Raw genomic sequence first — 19,353 nt, forward strand, 5'->3', positions numbered from 1 at the left:
TCAACGTCTTTCTCCTTATGCTTTCCTGCACTTCCTCATTCCACCACCATGTCTCTTTGTCTTCCTTTCTTTTTCCAGATGTCACACCAAGTACCTTCCTAGCTGTCTCCCTAATCACTTCTACAGTAATTGCCCAATCAATCAGCGCATCTTCACCACCACCGAACCCCCTGTCTGACCTCTTCCCTGAATCCCACACTAAAGTCTTCCTGGAATAAACACTGCCATTTTCCTTCAGTTTCCATAATCTTATTATTCTTTCAGTCCTCACTCTCCTCCTTTTCTACACTGTCCCCTGCCAACACCTTACAGTCTCCAATCTCCTTTAGGTTGCATCTCCTACATAGAACATAGTCCACCTGTGTGCATCTTCCTCCACTCTTATACGTCACCCTATTCTCCTCCTTCTTCTTAAAATAAGTATTCACAACTGCCATTTCAATTCTTTTAGCAAAATCTACCACCATCTGCCCTTCCACATTCCTCTCCTTAAGGCCATACCTACCCTCCACCTCCTCATCACCTCTGTTTCCTTCATCTACACGCCCATTAAAGTCTGCCCCAATCACTTATCATTCTTTCATAGGTACACATTTACCTTCAACTTCCAGCTTCATGTTTATAACTCTATCAGAAACTCTCTTCAGCTCCACTACACTCTTACTAAACTCTTCCTTCAGAATCACCCCCACACCATTTCTCTTTCCATCCACACCATGACCCACCTCCAATGTTCCTGGCCTTGCTCCCTTTCCACTTGGTCTCCTGAACACACAGCATATCTACCTTTCTCCTCTCCATCATATCAGCTACCTCTCTCCCTTTACCCGTCATAGTACCACCATTTAAAGTACCAACCCTAACCTCTACTCTCCTACACTTCTCCTTTCCCTGTTGTCTCTGTAGACGTTTTTCTCCTCTCCTTCTCCTCCTTCGGCCGACAGTAATTGAAAGCCCAGTTTCCACCGGTACCCTTTTGGCTAACGATACCTGTGGCAGTCGTTGGTAACCCGGGCCCCGGCCGATCTGGTATGAAATTCTGGTTTGTGATCCGCATATTTGATTTGGCATGGAAACGTTGTATTGGAATAGGAAAAAACAATTCAAAAAGTTTAAAAATGAAAACAGACCAATAATAAATTAATACCAAACATATCCTTAATGCAAATGCATAGTAGCTAATAAATATATGTAATGCTGCAGTCCATTAATAATATATAGATCATCAGTACCATCAGATTCATCCCAAATGATTTTCTGATATATTAACAAAGGTGTGTGTGTGTGTGTGTGTGTGTGTGTGTGTGTGTGTGTGTGTGTGTGTGTGTGTGTGTGTTCAAATGAACATAAATACATCGCTTTGTACATCATAATGTATATGAAGAAGCTTTTTCAGAATTTGAAAGATGTCTTTTTCTTTAGTAATAATTATTTCCAGTGTAGTTACAGCAGGTGGCGTGCAGGGGGCGGAATAAACACACCGCCGTTTTTCCAGAGGAAGCGGAAATGTTCCAGCAGCATAAACAAGCGTCTGGAGAAGAAAAAAAAAAAGCCTCATCTCTGTGAAACGGACGGAGCTCCTGTTATCCAGGTTACTTGGGGGGAGACGAACACGCAAAGTTGGATAAAAAAAAAAAAAGGAAAGGAAGGGAAGAGAGAAGGGTCTTTTACCGGTGTGAGTATAAGTTCCGTCTGTCAGGTCTTTATCGGCGCAGCACCCCGACAGTTCTGCCTCCACGCCGCGGCTTCGATTAGCTTTAGCGCCGTGTTAGCAAAACAAGCTCGCGCTGCCATTTCGCAGTCCGCGGTGTTCTGGCATCGGTGCTGTTTGACTAAACAACAACAAAGCTTCCGTTTAGAAAAAAAACGAGATAGAAATGAGTCTTTTTATTGTTATTATTAGTCTGATTTGTCTGATCTCACGGAGTTACAGGGTATTTTTAATAACCGTTACTCGGCTCATGTCCGATCACCAGCGACCACAGAAGCTCCCACACCGCTCCGCTCTCCAAACCCCTTAATAGGGTTCCAGATCAAGCAAACCAGTTTCACTGGATGTCCGAGGGTTTATTGAGACTTACTCTTATAATAATAGTTCGTAAAAGTGAGCATAATCCTTTTCCCGACGGAGCAGTGTTTATTAGTATATTCGGGGACTGGTGTATTGTCTTAGTCGTGAAGGAAAAAAAGGAAAAGGAAGCGGTCAAACTGTCAGCTGTCGTTTGTTAATGAGTCCTTAAAAGGGAAAAAAATGTTCTTTCTCCAAAGAACAAAAAAAAGAGACCATCTGAGAATCATACCTCGATTCCTATTCTGTTTCTGTAATAGATTATATTCTTTCTTTGTGCACTTTTTTATTGTAAATTACTACGTTGCCTGTTCTCCATGTCGTCATTGCGTTTTTTTTTGTTGCGTGGGGGGGGGGGGTGGTGGGAGTGCTGCTCTTCGATTGGCTGCGGCGCTGGACCAATCGGATTATTCCGGTCGGTTTTTTCTGCCCCGTGATTGGAGAGCGTCAGTTTGTGCGGATCTCTGATTGGTGGCTGAGCGCGGCCCGGGCGACGCCATTGGTCGCTGCAGACGTCAAACACACGCTGGTTTCCTTCTTCTCTACGGGGGACGTAGGGTTTTTTTTTTAATACCGCTCGCGTCGTGGGCGCGGTCCATTGAGTGATCTGGGTCGAGTGCAGATGTGTCGAGGGTTTGAGGCGCGGTGTTGAACACTGGATTGGATTTGCTCTATTTAATGTGTGCGGTTTTGTTCGCAGAAGCTTCAGCCGGTCGTTTTATGTGCGAGGGATCGTGACAGAGAGACTGGAGCAGAGGCACCGGGAGCCGCAGAGATTTGTGTCCCTGGACCTGTGCTCGTGTTCATACAGCTGAGACAACGTCTCCACAAGGAATAAACTTGGTGGGAAGAAGAGAAAGGCCCCCCCGATCGAGACGATTTCCACTTTGGTGTAGAAACACGCCGGTGCTGGAGCTGAATCATGGAGGCCATTGCCAAGTATGATTTCAAAGCAACTGCTGATGACGAGCTGAGCTTTAAACGAGGAGAGATTCTAAAGGTAACGACGACATCTTTCACCTTATACACATTGTTACATGTATGACTGTCGAAATGTCAGAGAGTATCTTCAAATGCTTTCATCACCAGTTATTTAGAAGCTGTTGTGAAAGTTGGCATCACAGCAGCGCTGTTGAAATCCTGAACGCAACTGGTCAGAAGGTGTTGATTCATCGTCTGTATATGCACCACGTCCTGCCTTAACTAGAATAATGTTTATAATTAAAGGTTCAACAGGAACAGCTCAGGAACAAATTAATGGTACGAACGTTTTCCGAACGAGTTCGTTCGTACCCTGAATTTGTTTAAGTTGTTACTGTGTTTGTTAATGACTACGCACATCTCCTAATGATGTAAGAGCTATAAATACTATCAAACAATAAAATATACTAAAACAAATCAAAATAAATAAAATACTGTATACAATATTTTGTATTAAGTAATAATAACATAAAAAAAAACAACACACGCACACAAAAAAATCCCTGGTCCAGTGTGCATCATGTAGACTCATTATGGTAGACGACTAGCTAGTGTTTTCTCCGTTTTTTATTTGTTCGACTCTAAACAAATTTCACTTTGAAGACAGGTTTGTTCGTTTTTTCGAATGTTTGTAAAGTGAATGTTCGTAAAGTGGGGAGAGGACAGACAGACAGACAGACAGACAGACAGACAGGCAGACAGGCAGACAGGCAGACAGGCAGACAGATAGATGCTATACAATTCTATATCAGGGATCCCCAAACTATGCAAGAGATGTAGTTAGATTTAAATTCTATTTTACTCATATCATATCTATTTGATAATATACTTTGGCTTTCAAGCTAAAATTTTCCTTAGTTATTAATGTACTATAATTATTTGATACTCACTTTCTGGAGTTTTCTTTGTTTTAGTATGAAATTATCCTGAAATTTGGGGACTTCCTGCTGTGTTCTTCGCCCTGAATCTTCCCCTTGCCCCTCGCTGTCCCACCCCCCATTCCTCCATTTTTCATTCTGCGGCATCTTCTGTGTTTATCTGGACAAAGCGGTGCAGAGATTAGCGGATGGTGCATCAATAATGGTCCGTGGGGAAACGCAGTGCTCCGTTTGTAGTTAAAGCGACTGAACGAAGCATCGAGGCAAAAAAAAGGAAAGGTAGAAAAGGCAGAAAGGAAAATTCATGTGGCCACAGCAAAAAAAGTTTTGGGGCTCCCTGTTCTATAGTAACAACTCATTCACAGACACTTGGACAACCAAAAAAGTGTTTAATGAAAAATAATGTTTAATCTTTTTTTTTTTTTTTTTTAAGGAGGTTTTCTTTAAGAGGTTTATGTAGTCAGTCGGTAGGTTTTGCACCAGAAGAAGAGACTTCAGGATAGATAACTATGCACTTCCCCGATTCTTGGTAAAACGACAAGCTGCTCATTAACCTGAAAACTTGAAAGGCGGATGAGGGAGCAACTGTTTATAGCTGCAACAACACAAGCAATAACAGGAACTAACTTTCTTGCTATGTTGGAGAACTTGAAATGCAGCTATAAATGCCTAAAGTATATGGTTTATTAATACTTTAGAAATAATTTTCATCATGGAGTCAGCGTAGTGTGAGAGGACTGGAACCTTTCGGGACATGCTGTTGAAGGAAGGTCATTTGCGATAGAGGAAAGAGATGCAGCTTAACATGAAGCACATCCTGCAGTGTTTTCCTCACTAATAAGCAGGAGTTTATTAGGGGTTTGATGCAGGGATGTCACTAAACACTTCAAATGCATGGACATGTTAGTTTAATACATGCCCTGAGTAAAGTACCTTGTTATGTTTGTGCAGCAAGAAGCTTTATTTTGAGAACTGGTTCGGAGGAAATGTTTGCTGTGTGTTTTTAAGGATAAGCCTCATCTAATTGAACATTATCCAGGAAGGACTGAAAATGATTGATATTCTTTGCAGTTCCTTACGGTTTCTGCTCTGTCTCATTGAAAGTAAGGCAGTAAACCAAGAATAACATTTACGCACCTTTTTTTAGCCATGGACTTAACGGGTAGGGACTATTTATAAGATTTTGTTAGTCTTAGTAGAAATATCTTTCTTCTTTTGTTATGACAAAAGTATAAATTTTTAGCACGTATGTTGGATTTGCCAGAAAAACAGAATTCTACTGATTATAATTAGATTTTTTTTACTCACCAGTATCACAAAGTGCTGACATTCAGGATGCTTTATAAGAAATATTCGATTATTATATAATCATGCCATCAGATTGTCGTATTCTTTGGTTTTAGCGTGAACATTTGTTATAGTTTCTGTGGAGCTAGTCTTCGTCTTGTTTAGAACTTCAACCCTGCCGACAAGACCTCAACATCTCCGTTTCCAGCCCTGAGCTCTGAGATTTAAAAGCAATCATAATAAACCCTCTCGTCAGGCATCACAGAATATTTGATAAAAGAAGATAGCATAAGCTCTCCTCATATATCATATCCTTTATCCATGTTCTGTTTGAATCCTGGGCTCTTTGTGAAGAGACAGAATGAGGGGTTTAGGATTAACAGCACCAGCAGTAAATACGCTTTTTTTAAATTATTTTATTTTAAATGATTGAAGTCACAGATGTAAAAGCTTATTTAGAACCATATAAATGCTTGAACACATCCAAGAAGCATCACTGATCTTGTGATGACAGCAGGATCTGAAGTAATAACCTCAGCTCTGGCGTCGCTTAAAGGTTTCTTTCTGTGGGACTTTTTTTTTTTTCTTCATCCACTGCAGAAGTTTCATTGAGCCCACACACATGAAAGAAGGACAGATGTGTTAAAAAGTCTTGTAACGGTAATGTGCATTTGTAAAGTCTAACCGGAAACTGAAACTTGAATGAAAGTTTTGCATTTGCATTTTTTTTTTATACCTGGGGGGAAAAATACATTTTGGGGAAAGTTGATTGTGGCCATCTCTGTTATATTTAGACAGATACTTAAGGTTTCAGAATCTATCCAATTTATATTTATTAAGATTATTTTATTTTCAACCTCAGCTATCGTTGTGCTGTTACACACATAAGAATCACTCTCCTTTGAATTTTGTTTCTCCTTTTTTTTTTTTTTTTTTTATAAATAAATGCCCTAAACATGCCTATAGCTATTAATAAAATAAGGAGAACTGATATTATTAGCTGTAAAGTGAACACAGAAGAAGAGAGGGGGAGCTGCATTAAACAGTTACTCACTGGTTCTTTCATTGTTAAAATGAGTTTCACAGTTAAAATGAGAAGTTCACCTCTACCAGTTTGATATTAACCGTTACATGCTCTGTTACATCCCACTCAGATGATTGAAATCTCACTAAGATCTGAAGGATTAGTTTTACTGCTGCCTCTTCTCAGAAATTCTTCATTGTCATTTGTCTTAGTCAGTGGAAATATTTGACAGTGTAAACATGAAATTTTTTTCTATTATTAAATCTAAGCATTCTTACTCTTCTTGATAATGGTATTTGTAACTAGGTAGGTACTACCTTTCATTCATATAGATAGATAGATAGATAGATAGATAGATAGATAGATAGATAGATAGATAGATAGATAGATAGATAGATAGATGTAGATATATGTAGATATATGTAGATATAGATAGATGTGTTTATGTATATGTGTGTTGGGAAAAGGTTTTTCTTGTGTTGGTCAATGGTGAGAAATTCTACAAAAGAGGAAATGTGCCGTATACACTGCTACAGGTATTGTAGTTCTGACCAAAGATTGACATTTGGACCATGTTTTCTCTATCTATCTGTTGTTTGAGAGCTGCAGTGTTTAAGGCTATGAGAACAAAGCAAATGCTGTTTTACACAGCAGCTTCAGCTTTCTGCAACCCATCGCCAGAACGTCAGGCTTCGGGCGTCGTGAATTGAAAACACTGCACGTTAGCGCTAAAATGTTGCCCTTAATTAATGCTAGAATACAAGAAAAAATACTGATTGGACTGAAAGTGCACAGTATAGTGAATACCATCATATTTATGAGCTAAATACAGCACGTGTCATTTTTCAGTCTATTTAAATGTCCATTTAACATATCACAGTTCCCATTTTTAACGCATACAGTGTAATTTTTTTACACAGCACAATGAGTGTTGTGTGCGTGTGGGAATTTTTTTTTTATTTTTCCTTTTTTTTATTTTTGTTGTCACAAGTACACTATAACAAATGCAAGTGTTATAAAAGGAAGTAGTAAGATAACATTTTTGTGTAAAATATCTGTTTTGTACTTCCTGTTTGAAACTTTGAGTGATGTTTAAATTAGTGTTCAAGACTACAAGTGTGTATAACAATCGATTATTGTCGTTGTGTTCTGATTGACTTTTCCAGTCTGTTGCAGGACTTGGATATATATATATGGTTCACCAGGATGTTTTAAGCAGCACGAGTAAGAAGTAATGAATACATGGTAGTGTGCTTTTGTTGTAAACCCATTACTAGGTGTTGTTAATTGGTGTAATCTGGTGTAATCTTATTCATTTATTATAAGCGTTAAATTAGTAGTTAAAAGCACATAAGTGAATTATAGTTTATAGTTGTTATTTAAACCAGACTGTAGCTTGTCATGTTAATCAGAACTAGAAATAGAAAAGCATCACTCGATCACTAATTGCATAGTTTCCTTTCTTAAATTAGTTTACCCCATTTAAGAAGTTCCTGTGATGGAATTGTTACTATAGAAACGATAACCTCCGTTCCTGACATAAATACAGTATAAAGCAATATTGTTTGCTAAGCTCTCTAATACATCGTCTCTTCCATGTCTTCACCATTCGATATAATGATGAGTGTTGCCTATTATTGCACGTGTTTCTCCAGTTGTCTCAAATCCCAACGCAGCATGCTCAGGGTTCATCGAGGGCAGCGCGATACGTTTCACTGTTCCAGCCATGACCTGTTTTACATTTACTTTATCTGAACCCTCAGGGTTTGGGTAGAAGTCTGAACACTTAAGCATGCTACATTTGTTTTGCTCTCCAGCGTTTGAAATGAGAGCCGTTCGGTCAGGATAGTTTAGCCCCCCGAGCATAATGGTCCTGTGGTCACACGAATGACGTACTAAATCATGCTGGTGAGGGAAACGATGTGGTTCTGTGGGCAACTTGGCGGTGTCCTTGTTCCTGGGGGGAGAACATCTCATGCTTATTTCTCATGCACTCATAATTATAGTTTTGACCTGTGTAGTTTGACTTGGAGTATGTGCACGCGTGTTGTGTTTTCCTGCCGAAATTACGCAGGTTAGTCCATTAATTAACTCTTTCTATCGATTTTAATATGGAAGTCGACCGTTTCATATGTTGCCTTAAAACCTATTCATGCAGATTATAAATGCTACAAAAATAGTTACACTATAACTATACTTAATTATTATCTTTAAATTCCAGCTTTTATATGTGAGATCACTGTATTTATCATTTGTATTCACATTTTGTTTCTAGAATACATGAATTTCCTGCACAAAATTCTATTGCATTTGTAGCATCGCTGCTTCTTACAAGGGAAATCCATTACTGAAATCAATCTTTTTGATTTTAATTTTGCAGTGTTACAACAATTATGTGTACTGAAATCAGTAACATATTGTCAGATGTGGTTAAATTCTGTAATGTTCTTTAAAGAAGAAATACTCGAGGAAAATAAATCGTCCAGATACTTACGAGTAAGGGGAAGAAATTCTCTCTTAAAAAAAAAAAAAACAACTACTAAAGGAGCGGTTACTCATTACATTTACATTTATAGTAGGCACCTGAATTATTTTATGTTAAACGATAAATTTTGTTGAAAGCGTGATACAAAAGAGTGTATAGATGAATTCAATTTCAACTATTTCGGTGTATTTGGTCAGTTAGTACCTGTTCTGCCTGCTGTGACTGTCACCTGTGTGTAGCATATTACCATGGGACAGGGGGTCTGATACAAACTTTAGTCACTTAAATGCGTTCTAAAGCTGACTCGCTGATTATCATAAACACGCACACAGTCGACCTGCTATTAGTGCTAATATTACGATTAAATAAATAACATTTAAATTTTTTTGCTTTTATATACCAGTCATTCTCTTCTATCCTGTACACACATGATATTTACTGATATTCTGATATGAAACCTGAATAATTGTGAAGGAAAATTTGTAAAAACAATGTCCTTATTGTTTGGGGTAATTAATAAACTTCCAAAAGTATTGGGTCACCTGCCCTTTCCTGCTATACAATATGTGGTTCTTTTCCAAACTGATATCGCAAAGCTGGAGGCACTCAAATTGTATAGGATCTTTAGATGCACTTTAATAGTTTTGCATGTACTTGGAAACCCAAACCTGTTGCAGTATGCCATTGCCCCTGTGCACAAAGTGAGCTCCTTGAAGATCTGGTTTACATGCTTTGGAGAGGAAGATCTTGAGTGGCCTGCTATAGAGCCCTGATCACATCCCTACACCTGTGGGATGAATGTGAATGCTGACTGCACCACAGGTCTCCTCACCTACATCAGTACCTGCTTTTCATAATACCCTTGTGGCTGATAAACACAAATATCCATAAGTGCACTCCAAAATCTAATGTAACATCATCTCAGAAGAGTGAGGAGAATTAGAACAGCAAATTGGGACTAAATGTGGAATGCAATGCTCTAAAATCACATACCATACTTATGACCAGGTGACCCAATACTTTTGAAAATATAGTGTGTGTATATGTAATGGTACTCTGATAATACAACAATGCAGCCTTACATGTGCTGATATTGTATTTTAGTAATCATGGGCTTGTATGTGGATGAATTTAGATTTTAATATTTTAGCCATTTTTGTGAATGAAGTCTGACTCTTGGATTCATTCTGTATAACAGGCTGCAGAAAATTGGTTCTCTTTTGGTTTCCTTAAAAAGAGAGCAGTGGAAAATGCTTACGGAGTTGTTTTTATTTGCTCCACTTCTCATTTCCCTGAATGTGTCTGTTCTGAATCTAAAGTTTTGCCTACATTTGTAAACACAAGAAAACATATTCTTAGAAAAAGGCGCTGTATACTGGTAGAAATGCGACCCTGGTCGAAGCGTACCTGTTAGCTGTGCGAGTGCTGTGTACCCACTTGTTCACCGTAACTGGATAGAAACTTTTACAAGAAGAGGCCAAAAAATTGAGAGATCGGTGAAGCAAAAACTGTCCAACGTAACACAGACACAGCAACCAAACCAAACAGCCAATCAGATTGCAGCCTGCAAGGTTCTGGAGCTTGTCAGCTCTGGATATCTTTGGCTGTATACGAGTGTTTATAAAACAGTGCTTTTGAATTCTCTGACCTGACCGTGTGGCTGAATTTTCTCGAACAGCACGGCAAAGCTTTGTGCATCAGCATGTCAAACAGCACCCTGCCGTGCATTGTTTTCCAATAACAGCATGACCTGTCATGATTTCTTTCTGATACTAAATATCAATGGATCAGAAAGTGTCGAAATCAGTCCCACTTTGCCATTTTGAACTTGCCATAACATTTGAACTTTAACTATTTACAAAATAAATAAATAAATTTCCCCACATTCCCCTTTATTCAAAATACAAAGTCCAATGGCAACCACATCTATTGCAGTTAATTTAAAAACACTACCTTCAGGCTCTCTAAAGGATTCTTTGTTCATACAGCAGCTTCAACATTGAATGTGAGCAGTGTGGTCAATGATTGTTAAGAGGAAATAAACTTACCTTGTTTCTTATTAAGTCGAAGGGAAGTATCGGTCTCGACCTTTTGCTTTTTTTTTTTCTTAGTGTAATGTGACTGCTGCTTTATTTGCTATTCAAAGGACAGATGAACTCGATTAGCAAGTGACGTCTAGTTTTCGCTGTATATTTCAGGCTGTAGACGTCGAAAATCGGGACGTTACAGGACGTCGATATTTTTAGGCCATTTGTGTTAACACTGCATAAAACGCACCAGTCTGTGCTTCTGTAACAACTACAAATGATCATTCTACATTTAGTGCGTACATTCAGTATGTCAGTGCAATGAATATGCAAAATAATCAATATTATACTAGATGGCCAACAGTATGTACATGACTGAACATTATACCAGTATTTACAGTGTACGACTGAACATTCCAGTATTAATTATAATCCAGTAAGAGCATGCCCATATTTATCTGTAAAGTCTTTCTTTTTTGCCTCTTCTTTTTTTCCCGTTTTTCAATGTGTTGCATCATTTTTATTGTTTTTTAAATAAAACTCTTGTCACAAAGTGGCGGTCAATAACATTAAAATCCAGAGTTCACAAAGACACACAATGCACAGACCTGCAACTGCACAGCACTTGGTTACAAAACTGTCCACACAAAGCAGTGTGTCATCGTGTGATCTTACAGCTGGCTGCTTTTGCTTGTCCAATGCTATATTTGTAAACAGGATGCAGTATGTCCATCCTCCCACATCATCCCTTCAAAAGTTATTCAATGTTCTTAAACAGAATGCATTCCGATTGCTGTCGTGTCTCAGAGCGATGTGTGGATCAAAACTGAGCCAAATAAGGAAGATTATTTGCCACACATTTTATACTTAACATTTTAACTTTTTTTTTTTTTGATGATGTTTGAGTAAATAGAATAATAGAAACTTATATGAATTTATTTATGAAAAATGTGTACCAGGTCTTTGAGTCCTATTGGTAAAGAAGCTTCGCAATAATCGAGCTCTTCCTGTTAGCGATCGTCTCTGGTTTCATTGCGTGGTGATTCACCCTAATTACTTCACCTGTTTCTTATCGATTACATGTCCATACTGTATTTTTTTTTTTTAAGGTTTTTCTTAGCTCTCGATCTTAACGTGTGTGTGTGTGCGTGTGTGTGCGTGCGTGACTTGCGGGAATTTTCTTGCTTCATTAAAGGCTCAGTTTCAGCCCAGAGATCTTGTGGTTTTGAATCATGCTCAGATCGAAAAAGGAGAAGGACCTTTTTTTTTTTTTCTTTTTTTTTTTTCTTTTTTTTTTTTTGGTCTGTTTAAACTGAACTGTCCAAAAAAATGCCCTTGGGTTTGCACTATGTCCTCATGTACTTGGAGCAGTACTTAGCACTATGTCCTCATGTACTTAGAGCAGGGGCCTGTGTTTGCATCAAGTTTTCACTGTATATGCAGGTAACATATTAACGTAGATTTACATCCTGATGTTGTCAAGAGTGTGTCTTTTTTTTTTTTTTTTTTTTTTTTTTTTTTTTAAAGGAAAGAAATTGGATTTGTTTGATTGGATTAAATTGCGTGCTCGGTACAAGGACGCGAAAGCAAATACTCTCATTTTTCATTGCGTAATGACAAAGTGGAAATTTACACAGATGCATTTTTTTGGACTTGCATGGTTAGTCATTAGTGACCTTGTCTAAAATGTAGTTACAATTTGACTGCCACCCACCCTCTCCTATTGGCTGGTAGTTTGCTTTGTGTGTGTGTGCATGTGTGCGCTCCTATTTCACTATTAACCAGCGCAATATTACCTGCATGGTCTGACTCTATCAGACTGGCTTCACTTCAAACCCAGTCTCTCTCTCACTGATTTTTCCTCTGAGCTGACAGTGTTGTAGTGAAGCATCATTACTTTTATGGAATAGCTCACTGCATTCTGCATCATTGTCTTGTTTTTTTTATTTAATTACATTTTTTGACGTTACTGAGATTGTGTGAATGTAGCAGTAACCCGTGTGATGTGCGCGTGCAAGTTTGCAGCCGCCCTTGATACTGCTTTGTTCTCACTTCCTGTTTGGTGCCTCTTCCACCCCCATCACCTTCCTGCCTTCATGGAGCCTTACTCTCTCTTTGACTCTTCTAGAACTTTCCTTTTGGGTTCTCTAAATGTGTGTCCTATGCCTCTTTCCACCTACTTTACCACCCTGTTGTATTTCAGTAAGCTGTCCTGCTCGCACGCACATGTTCCTCGTTTCAGATTTCTCCTTCTGGTTAATTGCAGTTTTCTCCGCCGGAGATCCATTCAGCTTTCTGTAAATCTCCTGACTCATGTTTAAGCAGTTCCTGCTTCGTGCCCTACTCCGTAGGTCTTGATGTTGATTAATTCCTGATGAGAGGAAGGAAAAAGAGAATGTCATCATGGCAGGCCTCAGAGTTAATTTTTCCATATAGTTAAAATAAGAAGTGGTAATTATGCTTTAGGAAGCGTTCTCTGCAGCCTGAATGTCCAAACACATCTCTGCTGCTTATCCCAGTCTGAGCCCCGCTGTGAGAAAAGCTGTATTCCCACAGCAGGATCCGAAGCTTTTCCACGTGCTGTGTGTTTAGGGACTACGCAGCAGGAACGATGATTTCTTAATTAAAGTCTTCCTCCCTTTCCTTTAGCAAACATTCTTAATTCCTCTCCCCCTCCCTTTATCACACATTGACCCAGAAAAAGACGAATGAAAGCTCCAGGCTGCACCGGTGCAGTGCGTTTTGCACAGCAGCAGCACAGACTAACAGTTTTCTGTGGTTATTCAAGTTTTATTGTAAAGGAAACGGCTGTTCATCACCGCCTCTTTGTTTACAAAGGCAGGTATCTGTATAGAAAGTAAGATTATGGTTTGGATTATGATGCTGGGGCGGTGAGGCCTGGGAACACTCTTTAACACTTTTGAAGAATCTGCAAAATCATGTGTGACTTTCTTAGGAAAGCATTAAGAACAGATTTCTCATGCCATTAGCAAAACACTTCACAGCACAAATTTAATCTCAAGACACTTTTCCTGTTTTCACTGTTTTTATGCATTTATTGAAAATGTAAACACTAATCAGATTTTATTTGTTAGCAATTGGCAGTATAGTCATCTATTTTTGTCCTTTGTCATCCTTATGTTGGCTCTGTTCATGTATTCATTTACATAGATTTTTGGATGTAACATGTTGAAAAAAAGGTCCTTCAACTACCCAGATTTACACAGAGTAATTCATTAGTGTGTGTGTGTGTGTGTGTGTGTGTGTGTGTGTGTGTGTGTGTGTGTGTGTGTGTGTGTGTGTGTGTGCACGTTCCCATTCTAATCATATTTTATTGCTTGGTTTGTGTGCACTCTTTTGTGGACTCTCTATCGCTGAGACGGATGAAAGCAGCTCTCCCCCCTGCTGTGCTCACTGGGCCATAAGCTCATCAATATGAACGTATGAGCATACAGCACTGTGCCAGTGACACACACACACACACACACACACACACTCGCTCACATGCTCGCTATTCTTTAGAAGCGATAAGTAATAATGACTTAGTCTGTAGGGCTGATAATTATTTTGGCTTAGAATTGAGATCATAATTCTTCTCATTTCCTCGTCCAGCAGGCTGTGGCAGTTTCATTTCTTCGTGTTATGATGGCTTGTGTGTATTTTTGATTTCTTGTATTGTTATGCAAAATGCTGAGACAGATGCTGCATTTGAAAGCATTTATTTAGACCTGCTTAAATAGTTGGTCATGGCATTGTGTTTGGGTTTCTCCAGCCTCGTTCTCCAGCATTGGTTTTCACCCCCACCTGGTTATTAACTTCTCACTGACAGCTTTTACTCACTCACTCACTCACTCACTCACTCACTCACTCACCACCTCCTTCATTCTTTTGTATACATTTCGGTGTCTGCTTATTTAGTAGGAAATGTAACATTTACATTACATCCATTCTAAGTAAGCAAAGTATGTAGTAAAATCCAAATGTAGGGAAAGTCATTAGAATAGATGAACTTTCTGATCACACTGGGGTTTCAAACTTTCGCAGTCAGTACAGATATTTACATGTTCAGTTGATGCTTCTGCTTGTCCTTTTCCTTCTGCTTTGTTCGCTGCATATTGCACTCCTTCTCTGTCGTCGTCATTTTCTTCGTTTTAAATAGCAAATTGCAGCTTATCATCATCATCATCATCATCATCATCATCATATCATATGCAGCTTGTTTCCATGAACAGCCTCCTGCTGGTCAGGATGTAATTTAACCATCTTTTAGGGCTGTTTATCTTTATTTATATGCTTGGACACTGTTAGATACATTTTTTTTAAAGCCATTTTCTCTAAATGTTTATAGACTTTATCACGCAGGAGGCCTAATATGGTATCTGTCCGTTTAACAATTGGCATCGGCATCAGTTTAGCTATAAATAACATTCGAAATGATCATAACAGGCTGTAAAAAAGATCAAGGAATACAAAACCCTCCAAACCCTTTTTTTTTTTTTAAACTTATTTGCATCCTGTATTTCTTCTAATCCTTTTTGTTGTTCTCAAAAGGAGCAGTTTCGATTTTTTATTTGTTTTGATTTTTTTAACCAGAGAGAAGAAATGAGTGTGTCTTGTTATTGACCCCCCCATTTGATCACATGACGGGCCACTTCCTTTTTATTTTGTCTTTTGGTTTTTTTTTCATGATTAATCAAATGAAAGAATCAGTTGATTTTTATATAAATGTGTGTGTAGTGGAATGGAAAAGTTCCGACTGAGAAACGTGGCCTTCTGTGTACATTTTCCTGCAACTGGTTGAAAAGTTTTGTAATGTTCTTGAATTCTGAGTAATGATGTCAAATAATAATAATAATAATAATAATAATAATAATAATAATAATAATGTCAGTTTGTCTTGATGACCAGTTTGCCAGTAAAGCCTCTGCCTACATAGATTACTGTGGAAAAGGATGATTCCCAGTAAATTACACCTAAACTTGTTTTTGTATTCTGTATTTATGTAATCTGACCGAGGGGGCGACGCTGCTTATGAAGAGCTTCTGTGGAAGATGTCCAAGAATAGTGTTAAAACCAACATCCTGTTTGTGAAATGAGGCTTGGTCACTCAGACCATGAGTTTAAAACATCTTTAAATTGCTGTACTGTAGCCATCGAGGTGTGTTGTTTTTTTGTTTGTTTTTTTCTAATCAAAGATCTGCTTTGGGTTGCTCTTTGTTCCTCAGATGTTTGGAGATTTCAGTGGTTCGAGGTCACTTGATGTGCACAGGAAACCTCAGGCGGTGGTTATGAACATGACTAGGCCAGGCCTTAGGGGTGGGGTTGGGTTGAAGCATATGGTCTTGCATAAGTAAAATGTTCATTAGTCATCATTAGAAATCTGCACTGTTATTTGAATGTTGTTTTAAGCTGCATTCTGAACAGAATTCATTTCAGACTGTATTGATGTAGTGTATATAGAAATATATTTAGTTTTTGTATACATAAAGATTTATTTGGTTGCTTAAAGGTGCTTTTAGTATTTTTTTTTCTTTTTTAGTCCTATATATTATTAAGTGATTTATCTGCTGATTTATCAGCACTAACACAAATATGCACAAGACAAATATACTGTACAGATAAACTACTGTAAAAAATAATTTACAGTAAAATAATTAAACAGTCGCTTGTTCTGCACAGCCACATGCTTTTGACATCATAGTCAGGTTTTCCTGAAAGTGTCCCAAAAAATCCTTTTGTTAATTTAGTTTATCCACCCTCACCCTCTGTAAATAGGCTTTTAACAGGATTTTCAGTGGGTTTTCAAAAGTCAGGGGGGAAAAAGAAGTCTAAAATATAAAAATCAACATTTTAGGCAATAAAAAGTCTAGTGTAGTTCTTGTGTCTTAATAATCTGATGTCCGTGTAATGCTACTTTTATTGCTAATCGAAATGCTCCCATAGCACTTGAGAATCTTTTTGTTCCTTAGATTCTGTGGTGTTATATAATTCGCTGTATTACGGCTACAAATGAGACCAACATGCAGAGCATCCAATCAGCTTTCTGTTGTTGGCACGAATTTCTCTCTCTTAACGTGTGCCACAAACATAAAAATGGATTTTATTTATCAGCTATGTGGAAGTGCAGTTTAGCAATACTTGGGTTAAAAAATATGTATTTAAGGGTATTTTTGATGCTGTGATATCGGTCTTAAATAAAAAATTTTTTAATGGTCTTAAGTCTTGAATTTGACTTTGAAACCTGCAGAAACCCTGATTTAAAGTAATTCTCTTCGCTGCATCACAGAATGTCGTTCTTTGCTAAAGTCGCTGTAACTTGGGCTTGGTTTTGAAATCCAATTCTTGTGGCAGACAGTTGGTCAGGCACCCATTTTCCATGTTTGCTTATAACATATACCCAGTATACCCAGTAAGCGTTCGACCCTGTAAATGTGTCCGATCCTTGTAGTACTTGTGTTCTGTATAGAAAGTTCTCCACGTGCTGATGAATATAACAGCGGAGAGGCTGGTAGTAACACGCGCAGCATTGTTATAGGAGTTAGTGATGCGTGGCTATAATTGTGAGTAGCAATTATAGTAAGCTTTGTGTAGTGTCCTCTACTGTTTATTATAGTGTACAGCTGTACTGAGGCATGTTCTTCTGTTCAATCGTGTGCTGGGCTGTTGATGGTGCTGTGAACGATACAAGTGTCTAATGGACGTACCAATTATGTAGTTTATGATTTTTATGATATTTTGTTAGTTTTTTTTGTTCTAAGCTTCTGCTGCACGTTGTCTCAGCTATCCGATTATTTTTTTAGCAAGATTTTATTAGGGCAAAAATATCATTTAAAACATGGCAGCTGGTAAAAACATTTCAGCAGATTTAGCTAATCCTGGCAAATGATTGATCCTCATGATGCCCTGATGTGGCTTTTTTTTTTTTTTTTTTTTTTTTTGCTCTGGGTAGCAGCAGGAGGCCCAACCAGCTGTGGACGAGATTATCCCTGACTTGAGGCACAGAAATAGAAACTGTCTCTGCAATTGCAGCTTAGCGAGATCAAACGATCTGGAAATGAATAGGAAAGCCGTTTCCTTGGTGTCCATGTGGTTTGTGGTGAATTGTACTGTATAGTATGTAATAGAGTAGTGTAATTGGTATCTTTTTCTTTCCTTTATTAGAGGTGCAGTGATGAAGTCTGGTTCTTATTCGATTCTCAGAATTTTTTAGTTCAAGCAATCCAGTGCAGTGTTTTTTGTCTATAAAATTATTTTAAATTTGCTTTGAAATATTTAAAACAAAATGCTGTACAGGTTCACAGTTGATCTTAAGAAATCGATTAGTATTTTATGAAAGCTATTTAACCATTATATGATTATATGTCCGTATAACATAAAATACGTCTTGCCCACTGCAATCTGATGTTATTGGACTCTTGGTCATTTCACAAGTGCAGATTATTCAGAATCTTGACAGGGTCTTCACTGGAGGATGAATCACATGACCACCTTGCCCTCTGTATGTTTTGGGATCCCTGGTGTTCAAAAAGTATTATTTCATAACGTATAATTAATGATCATCATAAGATGACACATCTATGTCATGTGATGTGATATGACATGAAGCATCATGTCCATTGTATTACTACACCCTGGAACCTCCCTCCTCCATGAGGTCATTGCTGACCCTACACTTTGACCTCTTTTTCTGAACAAGCTGTTAAATGCAAATAAAGGAATTTTACTGTGCACATTTGTGATCATTAAAGCTTGCTTATTCTTTTTAGTGTCTTCTTCTTTTCGTGTCTTCCACCAGGTTTTAAAACCAGACAATGTATACATTCTAGCTTGCAGAGCTTTTGGCAGAAATGATCCAAATTCTGATTCAAATGTCTTATCAATATTTGTGATATCAGTTCCCAAAAGAAATTAAACTCATCATGCCGGTGGTTTCAAACATGTCATCAGTTCTTGGTTTTAGTAGAACATGTTAATGTGAGAAGTTGAAGAGGAAGGATAGCAGATTATAAGAAATCTAATTTTGGCTGATAATAAATTGCAAGGTACTTTTCATAACGAATATTTGAAATGATATGCTTTCATTTTTAACTAATGGTAACAATCCAACACTGGAAATATATTCATTCATATTCATATTCATATATATATATATATATATATATATATATATATATATATATATATATATATATATATATATATATATATATATATAATAATATTTATTACACATACTCTAGGGCTGCAACTAACAATTATTTTTTTTTATTTAATTAATGGCAAACTATAAACAAGCGCACTGATTGCACAACCTGATGCTTGTGAGTCACGATAGAACAAATGTCCCAAAGTAAAGAAATTGCCTTGGATGACTTGAGACGCAAACTTCTTCCTGCTGCCGGTTGAGCCTGGACTCTCCACCATTTCACAAGTGGCAAAGTTATCGATTAGTTGTTGCAGCCCTAATATACAGTGGTACCTTGACCTACGAGTGCAATAATGTACAAGTTTTCTGAGGTACGAGCGGTCACTCTGCCGATTTTTTTTTTAACTCGAAACGCCGCTGCTAGATGGCGAAGCGAAGCCAGAAAGCGAAGATTGTG

The 19,353-nt window shown here is 37.9% G+C and overlaps 1 protein-coding gene across 1 annotated transcript in view; it reads left to right on the top strand.

Moving 5' to 3' along the window:
• Nucleotides 1–1,484: 1,484 nt before the first annotated feature.
• The window catches only part of grb2b (growth factor receptor-bound protein 2b), a 31,198-nt gene continuing 13,329 nt past the window's right edge, over nt 1,485–19,353 (top strand). The window contains exons 1-2 of the mRNA XM_083567124.1: nt 1,485–1,675; nt 2,769–3,068. Coding sequence (XP_083423250.1) covers nt 2,991–3,068 — 78 coding nt within the window. The 5' untranslated portion in view covers nt 1,485–1,675; nt 2,769–2,990. The remainder of the gene's footprint in view (nt 1,676–2,768; nt 3,069–19,353) is intronic.

The sequence above is a fragment of the Silurus aristotelis genome (genome assembly GCF_946808225.1).
Source record: "Silurus aristotelis genome assembly, chromosome: 17".
In the NCBI taxonomy this organism is placed as follows: Eukaryota; Metazoa; Chordata; class Actinopteri; order Siluriformes; family Siluridae; genus Silurus; species Silurus aristotelis.